Source organism: Saccostrea echinata, unplaced genomic scaffold, assembly GCF_033153115.1.
Source record: "Saccostrea echinata isolate AGI-Se365-2 ecotype Australia unplaced genomic scaffold, CSIRO_AGI_Sech_v1 ptg000051l, whole genome shotgun sequence".
Lineage (NCBI taxonomy): Eukaryota > Metazoa > Mollusca > Bivalvia > Ostreida > Ostreidae > Saccostrea > Saccostrea echinata.
In genome coordinates, this window is record NW_026889800.1 from 3,331,961 (window position 1) to 3,354,799 (window position 22,839).

Sequence of the window (22,839 nt, forward strand, 5' to 3'; positions counted from 1 at the left end):
TGTTTTGACATCTAATAGTACAAGTATAAACTATTACAATTACATTTCTAATGATTCTATTTCGTCATTTTGTTCCTTTCTTCGATTTTTAAAAAAAAAAATAATGTTGATGTACAATTATGAGACTGGCAGGTGCAAGATTTTATAAATATAGTTTCTGTGTTCTCTTTCAATTTAGATAACATATGGTTCCAAATACTGACAAAAGCACTTCTTCTGACGATAGGTATTGTGTCGGTCGAACTTAAAATCTTCAAGGAATGTCCATGTGGCCAGTCTATCTTGATTATCTTCTATGAATCTAAGAATCCTCTCCTCGGCCTCTTTCTGTAAGATTAATCAGGAAAATGTAAAAATCTAAGTTTTTGTAATAAAAATTTTCTCAATACACTAATTTTTCAGAAAATTATATGATCGACTTCGGATAATCACAGTTGATTTCATCTGATGCATCGATCAAAAATATTTAATTCAATATTTTATTCACAAATGTTTGTTGTTGGTTTTTGTTTTGGTCAAAATGCACACAAATGACACTTTAAAATCATGGAGCGATGACAAAGAGATGGAAAATTTATAGAGAAACGTGTGTAAAAATGGAGCATTTTGTAACAAATGACTTATTTTGCAATAATTCAAGGTATACTTCAGCGATTCAAAACACAATATCAGGAAAATGAAATATGGAGATAACGAACAATGATTATAACCAAGCTTAAAATTCCATTGAAACAACACAAATCAGGAGCAAAGCAAACACGACCCTCTGAAAAACAGAGGTGGGATCAGATGTCATGGAGGAGTAAGCATCCCCTATCCACCTGCCACACCCTCTGTGTGCTCATTGTCATGATCGGGCGACCGAAATAATCCATAGACAATCCAGTGTTTAAATAATGGCCCAAGATTAGTATGAAAAACGTCAGTCAGCACTCGGCTTACTGATCGATTGTATTCGCTGACAAAGTCGGATCATTGTATCGACCATAGAACTTACGAAATGATGACTTTAAACGAGACTGTTGATATCCTTGTTTCATCACTTTGTTTGACAATAGTTTGCCTCGTTTTAGAAATTGTTCGTACGTGGAGCATGCTCTTGCCTATTTAATCAATTGGGAGATATAAACCCCATATGCAGTATATTATCATACTATGGGTTAAATGATTTATTACAGAAACAAGTGCCCGTGGCCTTTTCCTACATGACATTGACAAGAACCCGATTTATCAATAAAGTGCTAAAATATGGTTTGCTTCAATGAAATTTTCACTTTTCAAGTGCGCCCAGATTCTTGCCGAATCCAAATCAAGGGTGCCGCTAATCTTTTATCAGAATTCAGATATTTGGGTAATTAATAAAGTTTTTTCTTTATCACCCTCTTGTATCCTCCATGTACGCTGTGATGGTTTTAAAACAATCATCATCTAAGTTACATAATTACAAACTCTCAAACAAACTATTTTTGTTTCTATGTCAAATTATAGGGCATTACCAAACCCTGTCCTTTAGAGGAGAATGAAATATTCTTATAGAAACTGGAAGGTACGATAACTTAATAAGGGGTAATAGGAAATGTAATTTATGTAATTTAAATGATATTGAGGATGAATTTCATTTTTTATTCATTTGTCCAGTTTTTCATAATTTAAGAGACAAGTTTATCAAACATTACTACTCCCGAAGATCAAGTGTCTTTAAACTAATACAACTGTTTTGTAGTACAAATACTTAAGATGTAAACCATTTCGGGAAATATATATGTATATATATTTAGGATCATTCTAATAAATTACTATTAGAATGCTTGATACAATCAGCTATATGATAGAATGTAAGTATCACAAGTTTTTAAGTGTTCTTGTGCTATATATGTAATTGATATATATATATATATATATATATATATATATATATATATATATATATATATATATATATATATATATATATATATATATATATATATATATAAAATTCAAAAGCAGTTAAAAAATGATTCACACAGTAAAAATAATCATAATGGAAAATGCACAGTTTCCAAATTTCATTTAACACAAGCGCTTTCTGGATTTAACAATCCTTCTTCATGTGTACATGTACATACTTTGAACTGAATTATATATATATATATATATTATTATATATAACTATTATAGTTGATAAATACCTTTGCAGATTCATCACTGCCTTCCTTCCGTTTGAATAAATATGTAAGACATTTCTTTAAAAAAATAAAACAATGATGAAAAATTTAGCTTTTTCAAAGGTCGTGATGTAAATTATTTAAATAGTCTTTCATTTTCACAAAAACAAGTCGAAACTTATTTAAAGTGTATAACATTTATTACCTTACAAGGGTCTGTATCATAATGCAACACAATTATCTGTAAAATGAATAATTGAGATTCAGTTACTTTTAGTTTAATTTCTAGCTCCTGTCTAGTTACAACAACTAAAAAGCGAAAACATTACCTTTTCATTTGTAGAAAGAAGTGGTAGAATTTTCAGGGTTTGATAGTTTTCAACTAGGTATCTCCACATAATCTTTTTAAGCTCTTTTTCCTTCTGTAAAATAAAATATAACCTGTTTAAATAATTTTTCACTACAATAAATATTATTGAAGACTTCGGCAACAGGAGGCCCATGGACCAGAACGCTCACACGAGTCTCTTCTTCTTGAACAGTTTTTTGTTTTTTAAATATCCTTCATTAAGGCCAAAGCATAATAGTTTTTTTTCCTGCTACCAGCCTGAAAAAAAAATAGGATAGGTATTTTTTTCCGACGGTGTTTTTTGGATATGAACTAATATAAGATTAAATTAAACATGTCAATATTGTCTTTTAGAAGGAAATTTCATGTTGTTTGATGCACAACTCAAGTGGTATTTTATGAAAGTCCATATTTAAAACAGAGAATTTTATGAAATACCACTTGAATATATATTTTTTTTCAGTTTTGGAACATGAATTTCCGGAAATACCCGATTTTTTTTTTTACCAAAACTAAAAAAAAAATGCTTTAGGTCGAGTGCAAAAAAAAAAAAAAAAAAAAAAAAAAAAAAATTTGTCGGTCGATCGGGTAGCAGGAAACAGGACTATTGTTTTCTGGCCTAATTTAATCAATTTTGACTTCTTATTGTGGACCTAAATCTAGTCTTAATGGATCAAAGTTGATTCCACACAACATTAGGATGCTTCAATATCAATACGATCAAAAAGGCCATGCTGTTCTGGAGTGGATTTTTTTAATTATGCACATAATGCATGTAAATCTTGGATCTCTGATTAGTTTCGGCCCAACTCTTACCAAAGGGCTCAAAATAAATAAATATATAAAGGTCACATACAACGTATGTTATGTTCTGCATTATTAAGTGTGGTCTTTTCATTCTTGAAAAGATTCCATTCTATGTACCCCTCGTAAAGCCCTGACCCCCTACTGTAGACTAAACCTATTCCAAAAGGCCCTGATCTGAAGAAACTTGATTCCAAACTACTCAGTACTTGATAATGCTTCCATATAATGCATTTGTTGTTCATTAAAGGAAGAATCTTAAGATTTTTCCTATATTTATTCCTATGTATAACTTTGATCACCTATTGTTACCCCGCCCTACCCCCATGATTTGAACAAACCTGAATATACAGTACTTGAGGAAGTTCCAATATTGATATAACTTATCATGGTGTTGCTGTTCTTGAGAAAATTTTTAAAGGTTTTTGCCTTTGTACTTATATTTCTATTCAAAAGTTTGATCGCCTATTGTGGCCTCACCGTGCGCCCGGGGGTTATTATTTGAACAAACTACCTATCCGAGGATGCTCTCATATTAATATGACTGGCCATACCTTTGCTATTCTTGAGAAGAATTTCAAAGATTTTACTTATATATTCCTAGATATGTCCTTTGATCCCCTGCTGTGGCTCCACCCTACGCCCGGTGATCATGATTTGAATAAATTGAATCTACAGTACGTCATAAAGCTTTCACTGAAGTTTCATCGTTTCTGGCCCAGTGGTTCGTAAAAAGGAGTTAAAGAACATTTTTAAAAGATGTCATCAAATGTTCACTTATCTCCCCTTGAAAGAGGACGAACAAACTTAAACCCCCTTCGCTACAGAGAGGCTACAGAGACGTTAATAAAAATATGACGTTATAGGGCAGCGAGAAATTCAAACACTGAGTATATTTTTGGTGCATTTAAGCATGTAAAATGTACATATAAGGAATGTTTTTAAGTTTAGTGTGCATTATTGGTGTGTAAATCACACAGACTTACACGTTGGCATACTTTTAATGAAGCGTGTCTACGTGACAAGTCTGTGTGATTTACACACCAATAACTCACGCAAATCTTAAAAACATTCCTTAAGTAAAACAGGTTCGTCATGTAACCATAAATTGATTGTTTAGTCATAAATGATCTACGTAATTTCATAGTGACGTCGTGAGTGATCGACGTGTTCATACCGTTTAGTTTTGAAAAAAAATGAATCATTTCTGGGTTTAAAACTTTAGTACCTTACTATTTGTAATAAATCGGTCACAAATGTAATTATAAGTAATAAGCTAAGGGCTTTATGGGATTTGATCACATGACCAATCCGTATTTACATCCCGAAAAAACTTAAAGTTTCATTTCAGGTTCAAGAAACGAATGGAAACATGTAAAACACAATATAAAGTAAGTCTCGTCATTTTTGGATGGTATCGCCAAGCCCCCTAACTCCGTCACTACCCTAACTCCGCGCTGTTTGTAAACGAATGCGATTGTAGTCTTGTCCCATGATCCCTTGCACTTCGTTATTGGGGTCCCCAATAACGAAGTGCAAGGGATAATGGGACAAAACAAATGCGATTGTGATGTCATTTTTTACATGCTGAAAATCAACTATCAAATGCCGAGAAATTATGACAGTCAAGTTCAAGAATGCGTCAAAAAATATATCAATTACACGTGATCTATTGTATCTATCATATTTTATGTGAAATCAGAAAGCATTTTTTCCTTTATGCGTTATTCCATCGATACCTCTGATGCTCATTTTTACATGTCAGTCGTATATGAAAGTCTTTGACAAAGGATTAATAAGACATACCATATTGAATATGGCTAAAAATATTTGATTTTTCGTCTCAATTTGCCCTAATACGCTACACGTTGGAGATAATTTTTCGTAGCGTGACGTTATTACATATACATTGTAAACATAAAATACAAGGCTACTGTCTTGAAATATAAGCGATATTTGGGCGAGGGTAAGGAAACCTGATAGAGGTCGAGGCTTGCCGAGCCCTCTATCACGTTTTCGACCCGAGCTTATATTTCAAGACAGTATCTATGTATTTTGTTTATCCTGCGATATATTTTTACACCAGACCTCCAAAACGAGCTGTTTTTCAACCGATTTAGGCACATGTCTGCAGTTGAAACTAAAACCATGAAGACGCCATGCGTAAACATTGCAATGTGCATGACAATGCTTTTATAACGTCGAAATACATGCACGAGGCTTTATTAGGGCATTGGTTTATTATAGGTTACCTTTCTTAGGTCAATGCAAGGGGTAGTTGCAGGATAAAATACGTTATATTAACGTTATTTTTTCTGTTGTTGATACTTTTGTTAACATACAATTTAATACTATTTTAAATCTTCAAAACTAATTTTTATGCTTACCAGTTTAAGAGGAAGGGAGAAAAAAAAAACAAACTGAAAAATAATTAAAATCAATTCGTTGACATATTGTAGAGGGCCTTGGTGACGGAGTTAGGGTTCATTGAACGTTCTATTTATAGTAGTTTTGTATAAGCCCAATAACTGAATTTCTTAAAATAGTTCTGAAAACAATGTTTAAGTTCATTACTCAGTGTAGCAAACAATGAAACATATACAGATAACGAACAGTATTCAAGCTCAAAAGTCCATTAAACAATACAAAATAGGAGCAGAGCAAACACGGACATCCAAAACATCAGAGGTGGGATCAGGTGCATTGGAAGAGTGAGAATACCCTGCCGACCGGTCACACCCGTCGTGTGCTCCTTGTCATGATCGGGAAATAACGGAAAAATCCGTCGACAATTCAGTGTGTAAATAATGGCATAACAATTAGTATGAAAAAAGTCAGTCAGCATTTGACTTAGTGAAAGATTGTGTTTGCTGACAAAGAAACAAATTTAAAAAAATAATTGAGAGAGTAACCTGATCAAATCAAAGATCCTAGACTGCAAAGACAACTAGAGCAGGAATCCCTATCAAAGTCTTACAAGAATAAGGATAAAGAGGTCAAAAGGAGTGCGAGGCGAGACAAGCGGAAGCATATAGAAGACAATGTAAGTAGAGCTGAGGAAGCAGCAAGGACTGGAAATATTCAAGAACTCTATAAGATCACCAAACTGATGTCTGGCAAATTTACCAACAATTTTAATGTTGTGAAAGAACAGTATGGCAACATCCTTTCCAAGGACAGTGACATCATGGAAAGATGGGCAGAACATTTTAGATCAGTTCTGAATAGAGGAAACCCAACTCAACCACCAGATATCAATATCGATAACAACAACATAGCCGAACTTGACATCAATGTGGAGGAAATAAGTGTAGAGGAAATACAGAAGGCCATCAGAAAGATGAAAGACAACAAAGCTGCAGGAGTAGATGACATCCCAGCAGAGTTACTAAAAGCAGACATTGAAGCAACATCAAAGGTCATATATAATTTGTTCCAAGACATTTGGAGAACCAACATGGTACCAACAGAGTGGAAAAGATTCAAATATATTACGTAATTTTGTTAGGTCTAAGCTTGATGATGAAACCTTTTTTAGTATTCATATAATTGAGGAAAATGAATTTTTAACATGTTAAATTCTCTTAATTCAATAAATCAGCTGGCGTTGACTTTATTGGACCGCATCTTTTGAAAGTCACATCTAAATATATATGTAAACCAATAACTCATCTTATTAACGCTAGTATAGTAAGTGGTATTTTCCCAACAAATTTAAAACAAGCCAAAGTAACACCTATTTTTAAGAAAGATGACAAAGCTGACCCGAATAATTATCGATAATTTCTATTCTAACGACTATATCTAAATTGATAGAAAAACATGTAGCTAAGCTAATACAAAATTTCACTATTGAATTTAATCTACTAACACAATCCCAGTCGGGGTTTAGATAACTCCATTCGTGTCAAACTTCACTTACAAAACTAACAGAAAGTTGGCTTAATGCAATGGATCGTGGTGAACTAATCGGTATTACATTTATAGTTTTTAGTAAAGCATTTGATTTGGTGAATCATAATATTCTTCTAGAGAAATTAACCCATTACAAATTTGACCATACAGCTATAAAGTGGTTTAAGTCATATATTTACGTCAGGACCCAGTGTGTTAAATTTGGAACATGTGTCTCCAATATTCTACCCGTCACAGCAGGAGTACCACAGGGCTCAATTTTGTGTCCACTTTTATTTTTATTGTACATAAATGACCTTCCATTACATGTAAACAATTCAAATATTGATATGTTTGCTGATGATGAAACTCTGTATTCTAATAATCATAATGCAAGATGTTTAGAAAATACACTAAATTCAGATCTTTGCGAGATTGAGAAATGGTGTGCTCAAAACCAAATGGTATTAAATGTAGACAAAACAAAATGTATGCTAATGGGGACACAGCAAAGAAAATCAAAACTAGATAATCCAAATTTACAACTTTATGCCTCAGACAAAACAATTGAAATGGTTGAAACTGAGAAACTTCTTGGTGTACATATTGATGATAAGTTACAGTATGCAAATCATATTGATTCAGTTTGTAAAACCATAAACTATAAGTTATTTACTCTACGTAAGATAAAAAAATTTCTTCCCCTACATACCAGAAAACTATATTACAATGCTTATATTCTACCATCTATTAACTATTGTTTGACTATTTGGGGTAATGCCCCCAAGCAGGACATGGGTAGACTATTTAAATTACAAAAAAGGGCAGCCAGGATTATTCTTGACGCAAGTCCTGATTCTTCTTCTAAACCACTGTTTGAGAAACTTGGATGGTTAACAGTTTATGAGCTAGTTGATCTATACAAATACATATTATTATACAAAATTTTCAGCGGAATGACTCCCGAATATCTTTGTAATTTATTTGAATTTCACTCCTCAGCTTCTTATAACCTGCGATCTGAAACTAATTATGACCTTAAATTACCAAAGTTCCGTACAAACTTATTCAAGACTTCTTTTCAGTACTCAGGTGTGCACCTATGGAATAAACTTCCCCAGCACATAAGACTCTCTCAATCTCTACGAGCATTTAAGTGTAATGTAGAAAATTACATTATCAGCTATCTGTCGTACAATTATTTGAGCACAGTAAGATTTTGATATCCTATCTACAATGTGATTGTTAGTTGTATGTACATATTATCAGACATGGACACTCTATTCATAATTTTGTGATTGTAATTCCTTATGACTATCACTGTTATATGTTGAATTGTATATTTACATGTGTACTTGTTTATCTTTGTAATTGATATATAGAAGGCTCTGGGGAAGAATAATGCATGCACTAACCAGGTTACCTTCTTTAAATAAAGTTTTATTATTATTATTATTATTAAGTGCCACCTGGCATGAAGAGGCCTAAGTAAGTAACCTGGCGTGTTTTCCGCTTATGGTGAGGAAGTTTGGGTAGTAGGGAATATAAATAGAAAAGTAATTGTCACGGGGATTAAAAACCGAACTCATGACGTCATAACTGCTGATCAAATATTTGCCAAGTGTAAATGAAACTAACGAGAATATTCATGTAAACAAATATATGATATTTGAGTTTAAAAGTATATACCATGAATATCATGTGTGATTCATAAGGAATTAAAGCTATTAAGAATCAGGTACGCTAATTTAATATTTGTATCATTTTTATGCACCCGTAACGAAGATTCGGGGGTATATAGTTTTTGCCCTGTCCGTCCGTCTGTCTGTCTGTCTGTCTGTTTGTCCGCAAAAACTTAAACATTGCTCATAACTACTGATTGGTTAAAGCTATGGCTTTCATATTTCACATGTGTATTCCTTATGACAAGACCTTTCTTTGGGTACCATCATATTTGAAAATTTGACCTTGGAGTTTGACCCAGTTTTACAAAATTTTTCCCAACTTTAACCTTGGCCATAACTTTTGAACGGTTGATGCTAGGGCTTTCAAATTTCACATGTGTAATTCTTGTGACAAGACCTTCCTTTGGATACCAACAACTTTAACCCTTTGACCTTGACCTTGGAGTTTGATCTCCTTTTGAAAAAGCTTAACATTGGCTATAACTTTTGAACGGTTGACGCTGGGCTCTCATATTTCACATGTGTAATCCTTGTGACAAGACCTTCCTCTGGATACCAACACTTTTTACCCTTTCACCTTGACCTTGGAGTTTGACCTACTTTTGAAATCTTTAACATTTGCCATATCTTTTAAACGGTTTACGCTAGGGCTCTCATATTTCACATGTGTAATCCTTGTGACAAAACTTTCCTCTGGATACCAACAACTTTGACCCTTTGACCTTGACCTTGGAGTTTGACCTACTTTTGAAATCTTTAACATTTGCCATATCTTTTGAACGGTTGACGCTAGGGCTCTCATATTTCACATGTGTAATCCTTGTGACAAAACCTTCCTCTGGATACCAACAACTTTGACCCTTTGACCTTGGAGTTTGACCTACTTTTGAAAAACTTTAACATTGGCCATATCTTTTGAACGATTGGTGCTAGGGCTTTCATACTTCACAAATGTTATCCTTGTGACAAGACCTTACTTTGGATATCAACAATTATAGCCCATTGACCTTGACCTTGGAGTTTGACCTACTTTTGAAAAACTTTAACCTTGGCCATATCTTTTAAATGGTTGGTGCTAGGACTTTCACATTTCACATGTGTATTTCCTGTGAGAAGGCCTTTCCTTGGGCACCATTGATTTTGACCTTGACCTTGATGTTTGACTTACTTTTGAAAACTTTTAACCTTTTCCATATCTTTCCAATGGTTGCTGCTAAGGCTTTCATATTTTACAAGTATATTCCTCGGTACAAGACCTTACTTTGGGTACCAACATATTTTATTTGCATTTGAGAAAATTTAACCTTCGCTATAAGTTGCCTTACGGGGGCATCAGTGTTTCACAAACACTTCTTGTTCTTCTAATGTAGAAAGACTGTGTTTTGAAATCCCAATCAGCCTTTCCTCTGTCATTCTTAACAACAAAAGTGCTAAAGTTCAACACTACGCCGTATACTTTGAAACATAATTTTTGTTTATATCGAAAGTTTGTATTCAACAATACTTGAAAAGTGCTGCTAGAATCGTGTGGTAAACATGCATTAATAAAAATTCCTCGATAGTATGTACAAAATGAAAAACAAATTTGGTGAGGTGAAATATGTGGAGATAACGAACAGTATTCGAGCTCAAGAGTCCATTAAACATTACAAAATAGGAGCAGAGCAAACACGGACCTCTAAGACATCAGAGGTGGGATCAGGTGCCATGGAGGAGTGAGCATCCCCTGCAGGCCGGTCACACCCACCGTGTGTTCATTGTTGTGATCGGGAAATAACGGATTAATAACAATTCAGTGTGTAAATAATGACCTAACAATTAGTATGAAAAGAGTCAGCTAGCATTTTTACTTAGTGAAAGATTGTATTTGCTGACAAGGTGCTTGTATGACCATAGAATTTACGAAATGATGATTTTAAACGAGACTGCTGATATCCTTGTTTCATCAACTTGTTTGTGAAAACTTACCTCGTTTTAGTAATTGTTCATAGGTAGAGCATGCTCTAGCGTATCGAATCAACTGAGAGATATAAAGCCCGTATGCAGGTGATAAGGGTATATTGCTGCATAAGTAAGGGAAGTTGACGATTGAAAAGTTAAAGTCATTACGTTTATCATAAAGCTTGGTTGTTAGATTACCATTAACGTCTTTTTCAAATAAAATATCCAAATACAAAACAGATATGTCAGACTCTGTGGTATCTTTTATCTCAAGTTCACCGGCATATATCGTGTCGGCATAAGAATGGAAATAACCATTTTTAATTGACAATACGTCGTCGATATATCTAAATGTCGAGTTGAAAGCCACAGCAAGTGTTTTCTTCTTTTCACGTAAAAGATTTTGAACAAATTCTGCTTCATGTGAATACAAACATAGGTCTGCTAATAACGGGGCGCAATTGGTACCCATGGAAATTCAAATAGATTGTTGGAAGACCTAGTCTTCGAAAACCACATAGATATTGTCAATTAGGAACTCGAGCATCTTTTTAATGTCAACTTCAGAGTACTTGTGTGTACAATCAGATTGTTTTTGAACAAAGTAATTTTGCAAATGACCAATGACAAGGTAAGTAAATTTACGAGTTCCATTTTTATTGAAAAAGCAGCTATCAACGATGTCAGAAAATCTGAACTTTAATTTATCGTGGGGAATAGTTGTATATAAGTTGAAAAGTAAGTTTTTATGTTGTTCTTGCATTGGAATATTCTTTTCTGTGACGGGAGAATAGGATTCTAGCAGCACCTTTCATGGCCCAGTCATGTTTTAAAATTGACTCACGGTGCCAACATAATTCTAGAACTACTGAAGTATAAAGACATATTTTTAATAAGTTTTTAATTTTTAAATAATATTTAAAAATGCAACTAACAATTACACGGTTACATGGAAGTGTGAAAACAAATTTGTCTATGTTCCTTCATGCGTAAAGTACAGCGAGGGTCTAGGAGATAATTGATTATGAAAGGTGAAGCAAGACAAATTGCCCTAATTAAGAGACAATTATATATATATATATATATATATATATATATATATATATATATATATATATATATATATATATATGTGTGTGTGTGTGTGTGTGTGTGTGTGTGTGTGTGTGTGTGTGTGTGTGTGTGTGTGTGTGTGTTTGTGTAACATACCAAACAATTTAGAATCAAAGAATCAATAGAAGACATTTACCAAATGAATGATTACTTTGTTATGTGTAAGGTATAATTCATAATATTCAAATTACATAAAAAATAGTTTTATGACTGTTCTTACAAATATAACGTATTATTAACACTCACCTTCCGAATTGGATATCTTTCCATTGCAATTGCCATGATTGCTGAAGTGGTTTTGTCGCAACAGCGACAGAAGATAACGGATACCGTCACAACTGGTATAATAATGCCGGTAGAACAAGCGGCAGCCATTACCTCATGTGAAATTTCGGCCTTGTGGATAAGGTAAATAAAAAAGCATGCGAGGATAATTGCTATCAACCCACAACTGATAAGAAACCAGAGAAGGCATAGAAATCCAGGATCGTGCAAGAGGTACCATTTTTTGTAACTGCTAGAGTTCAGATCCTTTATGATTTTATCGCAAAGGAAATCAATCTGTAAACAAAGAAGCAAAAAACAAGATCGAAACCCATGGAAAATAGTACTCTTCTCAGTCACCATTGCATATGAAACCATATATATTTTCATATTTTTGAGAGAGAATGGGTAAAATATCAATGAAGTGCACTGTAAAATACTGTTAACGTAAATATTGATTATGATGATGTAAGTAAGTATGAGGTCAACCCATATTCTAGAATTTTCCATGCTGTTCTTCATAGTAAATAGATTTTACCCCTCATTATTTCCATTAAAATTTGACCCGAAATTTGGCCCGATCCTAGCACCAAGGGGTGGATCCCCAAACTCTTTATTCAGTGTATGTTAATAAAATTACAAATTAATTTATTAATGTTATACAATTACGAGTACAAAAATTTACGAAAATCCTTGTTAGTTTCTCACAACTGCATAAATATTCAAAAATTAGTGATAATGCTAATAAACGGAAGTTTGGCTTTCCAGAAAGTCTTCAGTATCATCTCTGGTTTCAATAATATCACTGAAAAAAGTGGAATTCAACTTTTTTAGCTCTTAACCTGGGAGTTAAAATGTATATAATGATTTTAGATAAGGGTTTCTGAGTATACGTACCCAGCAAGACATTAACTCTGACAATCACCAAACACTAAAGCGCTAAACATTTTTCATAGTTTAATCCCCCGAAGTCATTTTGCCATACAGCATTGCCACTGATGATATCGAGGCAGATCTGAGCCATGCTTGACATTATATAAAGAACAGGGGAATGATTGAATTATTGATTTTCTACATTAACCAACAATAATGGCAATGTAATATAAAATCAAATATTTAAGAAATAAAAATGTGTTTTAAATCCTTAAAAAATCTCAGTTAGAACGAAATTAAGGCAATTAAGAAAAAAAGTTTTCTCTTCCTTCAAAATTATATTACCGTTCACGGTAGTTCAGTCAGTAGAGCGCTCGCTTTGTGATCGGGAGATCGTGAGTTCGAATCTCGGCCGCCACTAACCTAAGTCGATAAAGAATGGGTAGCAACTGTTCCTTCGCCATGCGCTCGGCACTTTGAAGTGAAAGATGCGGGTCCTTCGGATGAGACCTTAAAAACCGAGGCCTCGTGTGGCGGCAGACGTGGCACGATAAAGATCCCTCACTGCTCAATGGCCCTGAGTGCCGAGTAAAGGTCAAATTTGAAGCCCTTCACCTTATATGGTGACGTCTCTATATGAGAGAAAAATTCTCGAATGGGAGGTAAAACAACATTAGAACAAAATTGATTCCCCTTTACTCTGTACCAAGTTTGGTTAAAATTGACCCGTTAGTTCTAGAGAAGTTGAAAATGTGAAAAGTTTATGACAACGCCAACAACACACAAAGCATCAATGGGGAACACACCAGACAACTGAAGAATTTTGATCAGAAAAGCTTAGTTGAGCCTTTGGCTCAGGTGACCTTAAAAGGGAAAGGATACACCCCCCAAGTACAGTTCGGGATCCGCCCGCAAATAACATCAATAGTAAATAAATGTTAATTATGTTTATATCTCTAGATATTTTCATTGTTTTTTTCTTTTATTTGATAAATCAACCATGCTACTGAATAAGTTCAGATGGTCTTACAAAATTAATTTTTCAAAGTCAGTAGTACGAACACGTATATAAAAGCATCAACATGTGAAAAAAACTGTATGATAAACTTGATGACTTTAACTTTTCCATTGTCAGCTTCCCTTATTATGTAACAATATACCCTTGTCACCTGCATATGGTGTTTATATCTCTCAATTGATTAGATACGCAAGAGCATGCTAAACCTACGAACAATTTCTAAAACGAGGCAAGCTATTCATAATCAAGTTGATGAAACAAGGATATCAACAGTCTTGTTTAAAGTCGTCATTTCGCAAGTTCTGTGGTCGATACAATGACCTTGTCAGCAAATACAATCTATCATTAAGTCGAATGCTGATTGACTTTTTTCATACTAATTGTTAGGCCATTATTTAAACACTGAATCGTCTATGAATTTCTTCATTTGCCCGATCATGACAATGCGCAAAAGGTGGATGTGACCGTTCGGCAGGGGATGCTCTCTCCTTCATGACACCTAATCCCACCTCTGATGTTTTTTAGAGGTCCGTGTTTGCTCTGATCCAAATTTGTATTGTTTCAAGAAAATGATGCGAATATCTATTTAGTAACGTAGTACTTATTCAAATTCATTTAAATCTAGGGGCTAGGGTTGAGCCACCACAAGAAACAAATAAAAGAAATTACCATTGGGACTGAAGACGGCGAAAAAAATTTAGTTACTTCTCTTTTTGACCGAATAACAGCTTATATTCATTTAGGCATGTGAAAAGCTAACTTTTTACAGACCTTTATTTTTTGCAATTGTAATTAATTGCAATTGCAATTAGATTGTAAAAAAGTTATTAGCATGTTATTTAGTAGGCTCCAGTCTTCTTTATTTGACCCCAAATGTTGTATTAATGTTTGAATCAGGACCTCCCCCCCCTCCCCCAAAAAAAAGGAAATGTAAAAATTATATTTTTATCTGAGAAAAGCTTTTGAGCTCTCTGAATTATGGCATCCAACAAAATGATTCATACAAAAAGTTTTCTGGGATAAGTACACATCATATTAACATCTTTCGGTATCTCCTGATGAGCACAAGAGAGTCTCTCAAACGCAGTGCATTTTCTACATTAACACAGCCCATAAGCATTCTCGACTGAAATTCAATCTAAAACGCAGGAGGAATAAGGAGATGACAATTAAAACATGCCAACAGATTAAAAGACATATGGAAGATACTTCAGTGGAAATGGTACTCAATTCCCAAATAGCTCTGTGAAAATATTAAGGCTATTATTCGAGCAAATACTCCTACTAATATTAAAAAAAGGAAGAAAATTTCAGTCATGATTGTAACAAGAGGCCCATGGGCCACATCGCTCACCTGAGCACATTGGCTAGGCAAAAGCACAAATCTGTTCAGTATTGAAAAGATTTCGGGGGGGGGGGGGCTTAAATTTTAAACTACATTCCATGTCAATTTAACAAATGGCTTTGTTGTACTTGAAAGGATTTTTAAAAAAGATTTTTCCATATATTCCTTTGTAAAAATTTGATCCCCCATTGTGGCTCCTCCCTATCCCAGAAGTCAGCATTTGAACAAACTTGAATCTACAATATCTGAGGATGCTTCCATATCAATATGACTAAACATAGTTTTTCTGTTCTTGAGAAGAAATATTTTTTCTGTATGTACTTATGTAAAACTTTCGATCCCCCATTGGGCCCCATCCTACCCCCGCAAAGGCGGATCCAGGGCCGGTGCGCCCCCGTTTGAATTTTTGCATATATAACTCATATGTCCATTGTCCTAACATCAAGGACAAAACATCTCTTCTTTGTAAGACTTCGTCAGCTTCCCAGACCCCCACCAAGGCCTTGCTCTAGACCCACTGGGGGCTTCAATGCAGCCCCCAGACCCACTGCCTCTACTCCCCTCAACCCCCGTTACGAAATTCCTGGATCTGCCACTGCCCCGGGGGTTATCATTTGAACAAAATTGAATTAATACTACCTGAGGATGCTTCCATATCAAAATGACTAAACATGATTTTCAGTTCTTGAGAAGAATATATTTTCCTATATGTTCCTATGTAAAATTTTCAATCCCCCATTTGGTCCCACCCTACCCCTGGGGGTCATCATTTGAACAAAATTGAATTTACACTACTTGAGGATGCTTTCATATCAAAATGACTTATCATGGCTTTGCAGTTCTTCAGAAGAAGATATTTTCCTATATATTTCTATTTAAGACTTTGATCTTCCATTGTGGCCCCACCCTACCTCCCAGGGGCCATGATTTGAACAAAAAAGAGTTTGCACTACCTGAGGATGCTTCCACATAAATATGACCATCAGGGCTTTGCTGTTCCTGAGAAGAAGACTTTTTAAAGATTTTTCCTATACATTTCAATGTAAAACTTTGATATTCCATTGTGGCCCCGCCCTACCCCCGGGGATCATAATTTGAACAAATTTGAATCCACACTACCTGAGGACGCTTCCATATAAATATGACTCGTCATGGCTTTGCTGTTCTTGAGAAGATTTTTAAAGATTTTTTCTTCATATTTCTATGTAAAGCTTTGATCCTCTATTGTGGCCCCGCCCTATCCCCGGGGGTCATTATTTGAATAAACTTGAATCTACACAACCTGAGGATGCTTCCATATAAATATGACTCATCATGGCTTTGCTGTTCTTGAGAAGATTTTTAAAGATTTTTCCTATATATTTCTATGTAAAACTTTGATCCTCCACCGTAGCCCCGTCCTATCCCCGGGGCTCATGATTTGAACAAACTTGAATCTACACTACCTGAGGATGCTTCCATATAAATATAACATCATGGCTTTGCTGTTCTTGAGAAGAAGATTTTTAAAGGTTTTTTTCCCTATATATTGCTATGTAAAACTTTGATCCTCCATTGTGGCCCTACTCCCGGGGGTCATGATTTGAACAAACTTGAATCTACACTACCTGAGGATGCTTCCACATGAGTTTCATCTTTCCTGGCCCTGTGGTTCTTGAGAAGAAGATTTTAAAAAGATACTATTAATTTTTCACCAATTCTCTATTATCTCCCCTTGAAAGAGGGCGTGGCCCTTCATTTGAAAAAACTTCAATCCTCTCTACCCATGGATGCTTTGTGGGAAGTATGGTTGAAATTGGCCCAGTGGTTCTGGAGAAGAAGATGAAATTGTGAAAAGTTTACAACAACGACACCGCCGATAACAATGACAACAACAGACAACGGACAAATTTCGATCAGAAAAGCTCACTTGAGTCTTCGGCTCAGGTGAGCTAATAATTATGATAAAATTGCTAAATCATTCATAATTTTTGTTTGTGCCTTTGTTTAGTAGCTATATATTTACGTTTATTATGTGCATTCAATTAGTTCACAAAAGTATATCATGTTAGAAAGTTTTTTGAGCTTTATAAATAAATATATAAAAATTGATATTTTACCTGACGGGACCTAGGTTTATTGTTAATGACGTGACGTTTTTTCGTATTCTCATAGAAATTTAAAATAGGAATTCCTAATTCCCAATGCTTCTCTGATTCCATTACTCGAAGAGGTTGTCCATTGTATAGCTCTAATAGTAAATATAATAGATCATGATAAAAAACTGCAATAATGCATCAATATTCATTTCAATGATTGGGGAAGAAATCAATTATTTTACCTCGCAAAGGTATAAACGTAGGTAAAATACTTCTATCTTGAGCTGAAATAAAGTAATAAGTTATTTGAACAAATAATCTTGTAAATCAATAATAATAGAGAATTTAATTGCATTTATTCTCTCAATTGTAATGTAGATAAAATCTTACGGAATGGATCATTGTATTAAAATAAAAAGTTCACATTATTTTTTTTTACTTTAATACACGCAAAGCATTTAATTTTATGAACATGAATGAAAATAAGTCGATGGCAGAAGTGTCAGCTATTTCTTACAAACACTATCGTATCTGAAATGAAATTCAAGACCCTTTTGATAATTGGTTCAATGTCATTCAACACTGGGTCTCGAAAAAGTATTGCTTTGTCATTTAAACAAGAAAAGGTTTAAAAAACAGGTTTTGAATGTCTGTAATGGTATTGAAAAAAAATATTTACAACTCAGGGACAATCACAGCATTAAGTTTTACTTCTAACCATTAGACAAACATTTCTTAAGATATTGACAGTCGACAATGTTTTCCTGTATTCATAGTTGTTTTGGCATTTGACGTTGTGTCATCAAATCAACAGAGTTCCTTTTTGTTTAAATGACGATACTTTGTCTATCCTCAGTGTTAAATGAAATATAAAAGAAAAGAACAGTAATCAAGATCAATTGTACATTAGAACAATAAAAATTGAGAGAAGAGCAAACATGGACTTCTAAAGTCATTAGAGGTGGGATCAGATTCCATGAAAGTGTAAGCATTCCCTGTTGACCGGTCAAACCTGCCGTGTGCTCATTGTCGTGATCAGGCAAACGGAAAAATTCGTAGACAATTCAGGATGAAAATAATGACCCAACATTTGGTATGAAAAACGTCAATCAACTTTCGACTTTCGATAGATTACATAATTTATATTTGCTGACAAGGTCATTGCATGGACCATTTAATTAACTAAATGTTGACTTTAAAGAAGACTGTTGATACTTTATCATCAACAAATTTAGCCCCTTATTTGATGTAAAAATCAAAACACAGTTAAAATTGTGATATTTTGCAGTTAAGAACTTTAAATGTTGCTTGTTTTAAAACCAGCAATAACTTTGATTAAAGGAGTACAGGGAGGCACAAGAGGGTGCCAAAGTTGGTCATTTTTCCGAATATCCTCCGTTTTGTTGGAATTTTGCCAAATTTTAGTTACTTTTCTCTTTGGGAAACATAGAGCACGAGCTTGCCTATTTGAGACTTTTATACACAAGAAGAATTTGGCGCTAGTGCATGAAATATATAAAGAACAAGGTTCACATAGGGCCTTTTTTGGCCCTGTGAATTTCAGAAAAACTGAAACTGCTTGGTTTTAGTTGACAATGCATTAAATATCATTTAGACCTTTGATGACGGCATATCTATCAAAAATGACTTAATTTTCTGGCTAGGTAATGCATTATGACGTCATGAAATGCGTCATTTTCCTCATTTCCTGAAAATTCTACAAAAACAGCAAATTTTTAAAACTATTTTTCGATATTTAATATAGAGTGCAACCTCTGACCTAAAATATGCAACTATTAAATGATAGAACTATTTCTAAGGATTACAAAACATGCTTATTTTTTTTTTAGATCAGAGGGTGCGCTCATATTATTTCTCTTCTGTGAAAGTACTCAAATATACTTGTTTTCCTTAAAATTCAAGAACACTGCTATTCCATGAAGCCTGTTTTCCAAGACCTTGGCTTTAAGGAGAAAATTTTTAATAGGAAATGAAAGCATTAAGTCTCTGCTTAATCTTGATGTTCACAATGGAACATAAAGTGTTAGTCAATAAATTGGTATATCTACAGGGCCATTTTATGCATAAAGTGAACCTAGCTCTTTGATAGATCTGCAAGCCTGTGCTCTGTGTTTTCTTAAACAGAATATGCTATAAAATTGATGAAAATTTGCATAAAAATGAGAAAATGCGGAAATACATGTATTTTGTGACCTTCCTGAGACCTTTGTGCACCCAATAACTAAAAATCAATACTCATTATTTTTGAAAGAGGATGACAAAAGCTTAGTAATGATATATGAACTATGGTATCGCTTTTGGAGACACCACCAATCAGAGGCCACAATGGGTCTTAGCCTGTCTTGTCCTTTATTAGTAACTTGACTGGTTTATGAAATTATTCGAGGAAGAACATTTTCTTGCGTATCGAATCAACTGGAAGACATAAACTAGATATGCAGGTGATAACGGTATACATGTACTGCTAAATAAATAAGGGAAGTTGACGACAGAAAGTTGTAGTCATCACGTTTATCGTGAAATTTTGAAATTAATTTGCCAGTATTGTCTTTTTTAGTAAAATATCCGAAGTTTAACGAAAACGGATGTACCACGATTGATGTATTTAAAGGAGAGGATTCTCACGATATTGAGCAAAAAAAAAAAAAAAAAAAAAAAAAAAAAACAACCTATGTCCAGAATAGTTTCAATCTTGTGATATCAAAGATATTTTCCTTAGTATCACCAGTTTACTAAGATTGGTATCTTTCAAACAAAGGGTTTCTCATTATCTTGAGCGGACTACTTTTTGTCAACCGATCGAACGACAATCCAACTGACCGACCAACAGGTGCAAACAAATATGTCCCTCTTTTTTTCTTAAAGAGGAGCATAATAAGCATATTGAAAGTTTCATTAGGTTTAATAGTTATGAGTTGGCAATACACCTGTTAACCATACTTTACATTATTCACCCAAGAAATAAATTTAAGGTTTTAATGGTTTTTGTTCTGCTCCAAATTACGAACTTTTGAGATGGATTACTGTTCCTTTTCTTCATATTTCATTGAGTACACTTAAAAAAAATAAAGTAATTGTCGGAAAATATTAAAATAATAAACAAACGTCATTTTTAAACCTACGGTAAATAAAAAAGCTAGTGGGCTACACGAGTTACATTGCTAATAATGCCAAATATACCTAAACCAAAATCTTTATATTGAATTTCAGTTAGTTTAATGGACATGATTTGCAAAGTTACCTATATTTTCTAGAGAAAAATTGTACAATAGGTTTACAAAATAGTTAAAATGTTCATATCTTTCATAGAAGACTATGTGGGCTTATTTTAACAATGAAAAGCTGTGATTAACAGGAATGTTAAATGTGCTTTCGGCTATATAGAAAAAAACCGTGATGTAAAAGAATAAAAAAAAAGCAAAGGCATACCAACCTTCAAAAAGACATGCATCATAGATTTTGGAGGCAATATCTATATCCTGAATGGTTGCGTCTATATAATTGAGCGTTTCTAATTCTCTTGGCATTTCTATTCTCTCAAGTAAAACAGGTATCATGGTATTTTCACATTGTTTGTGGGAAGCCGTGATCCCGTAAGAAATTTCTCGTTTACATGTTTCATTTTCCTTGAACCTGCTGGAAATAAGGTAGACAATCTTCATGCTGTTTTCTATACCATTAAGAATATTATCCATACTTGTCACCCCCGGAACAAAGTCTCTGATATGATACAAACACCTCAATTTGTAATGATCCTCAAGGTTCTTCAATAAGGAATGTGCAGTTTCTTCGTCTTCATGGCAAAACGACAAGAAAATATGATAGCTTTTTCCGTAAGGAAGCGGGATTTGTGTAACCTCCATTTTGCCACGAAGAACAAATTGAATATTAAACACTGACTTTAAAAAAGAAACCAAGAACAAAAATTGGAATGGATATTTTTAGAAACATATGACTAAAATCAATACTTTAAATACTTAGAACCTAAAAAGAAACTAGACAGGGTAGATATATTTGTGTAAAGGCCACAAGTGTTAAAAGTATTAATTTTTAATATCATGGAGTCGCGACATTTATTTGGAGTACTATGTTGTTTAAATTTCGCTTTTCTAACAGTAAGTTATTTCAATTTATTTAGATATTTCTTGACAAATACTACCTCGTATCTGTCTTTAAGGATTTTGATGAAAAATTTGTTCATAATTATAGTTTGTAACCAGAAACATATAGCAATATAGTTTCTAAGTGTCTTGGTTGCCATGACATAAGATAGAATAAAAATGTAAAAAAAATAGGATCTCTCGCTGTATTGAATCTTTATGAAACTGTAACAAAGTTTACGAAAATCAAAATTAATTGAGAGAGAGAGAAAAAATATTAAAATTTATTGATATTGGTTTTAAGATGTTTGAAATGCACAACTTTATTTTATCTCTTTAATATTCCTTGCATGGTTTAAAAAGATTGTGTGAAGGAGATTGTGAACAAATTTTATTCCTTAGGTTTTTCATTTTAAAAATAAATATGTGTGTGTGTGTGTGTGTGTTATAAGTACAGTATGATGCAGTGTGTATTCATATAAAATGGCGGCTTGTTTACAATTCGCGTTTTTACCTACATATTAACAGATGAATAAAGTAGTTTAGTAATAGAACTGGAATTTCGGTAGTTATTTATAACATTGATTAATCATGTGACATTTCATGTGTCACGTGATTTTGTTGTCGTCTGCTTCGTAAACAAAAATGAATCAGCGAAAGCAAGATTAGGCGCAAAAAGAAGGAGTTGAGCAACGAGGTAAAAGAAATCGCTTGGTAGCTTCAACAAGAAGGGAAAACTAGCAGCTACCTATCAGAAACATTGGATGTGTCCAGAAAGTTTTAAGAAGCGTGTAGAACGTCGAGGTTCCATTGAAAACATCCCGAGACGAGACAGAAAACCTATCGTGACAGACCGAGACTATCGTAAGCTTAAAAGGCCTGTAAAGATGCAAAGAGAGTTTACAGATATAACGGACAAATTTAATTAAAATAAAGAACGGCCAATATCTAAACAAACTGCTCAATTACATTTATACAAACATGGATTCATGAGACGGGTTGCTAGGGGGAAAAGTTATTCGAGAGTTTAACCAAAGAAAGCGCTTTTCTTGGTGTCGATTTTTACGTTTATATTTGGAGAAGCCGGAACAAGGGTTGGAGGCCGGATTTGATAAAGGCACGGAAGACCAAACCATGTTTCCATGTTATGATAATGGGATGTATCACCTTGCTTGGATCGGAGTTGGCACTATTTCTAAAATGGATG

The 22,839-nt window shown here is 33.9% G+C and overlaps 1 protein-coding gene across 1 annotated transcript; it reads right to left on the reverse strand.

Moving 5' to 3' along the window:
• Window positions 1-133: 133 nt before the first annotated feature.
• On the reverse strand, window positions 134-21,395 carry LOC133203480 (uncharacterized). Its single transcript, XM_061339258.1, has 7 exons — window positions 20,966-21,395; window positions 17,754-17,795; window positions 17,533-17,663; window positions 12,180-12,494; window positions 2,477-2,569; window positions 2,353-2,388; window positions 134-327 (listed from the first exon to the last, which is right to left on the reverse strand). Exons 1-7 carry the CDS (start codon window positions 21,393-21,395, stop codon window positions 175-177), a joined length of 1,200 nt encoding a protein of 399 aa, XP_061195242.1. The 3' UTR covers window positions 134-174.
• Window positions 21,396-22,839: the final 1,444 nt, after the last annotated feature.

Coding starts and splice junctions, on each gene's coding strand:
- LOC133203480 (XM_061339258.1), bottom strand. CDS start 21,395: ATGGAGGTTACACAAATCCCGCTTCCTTACGGAAAAAGCTATCATATT. Junction 2,570..12,179: donor AAAGATATCCAATTCGGAAG/GTGAGTGTTAAT, acceptor TTTATTTTACAG/AAGGAAAAAGAGCTTAAAAA. Junction 328..2,352: donor ATGATACAGACCCTTGTAAG/GTAATAAATGTT, acceptor TTAATCTTACAG/AAAGAGGCCGAGGAGAGGAT.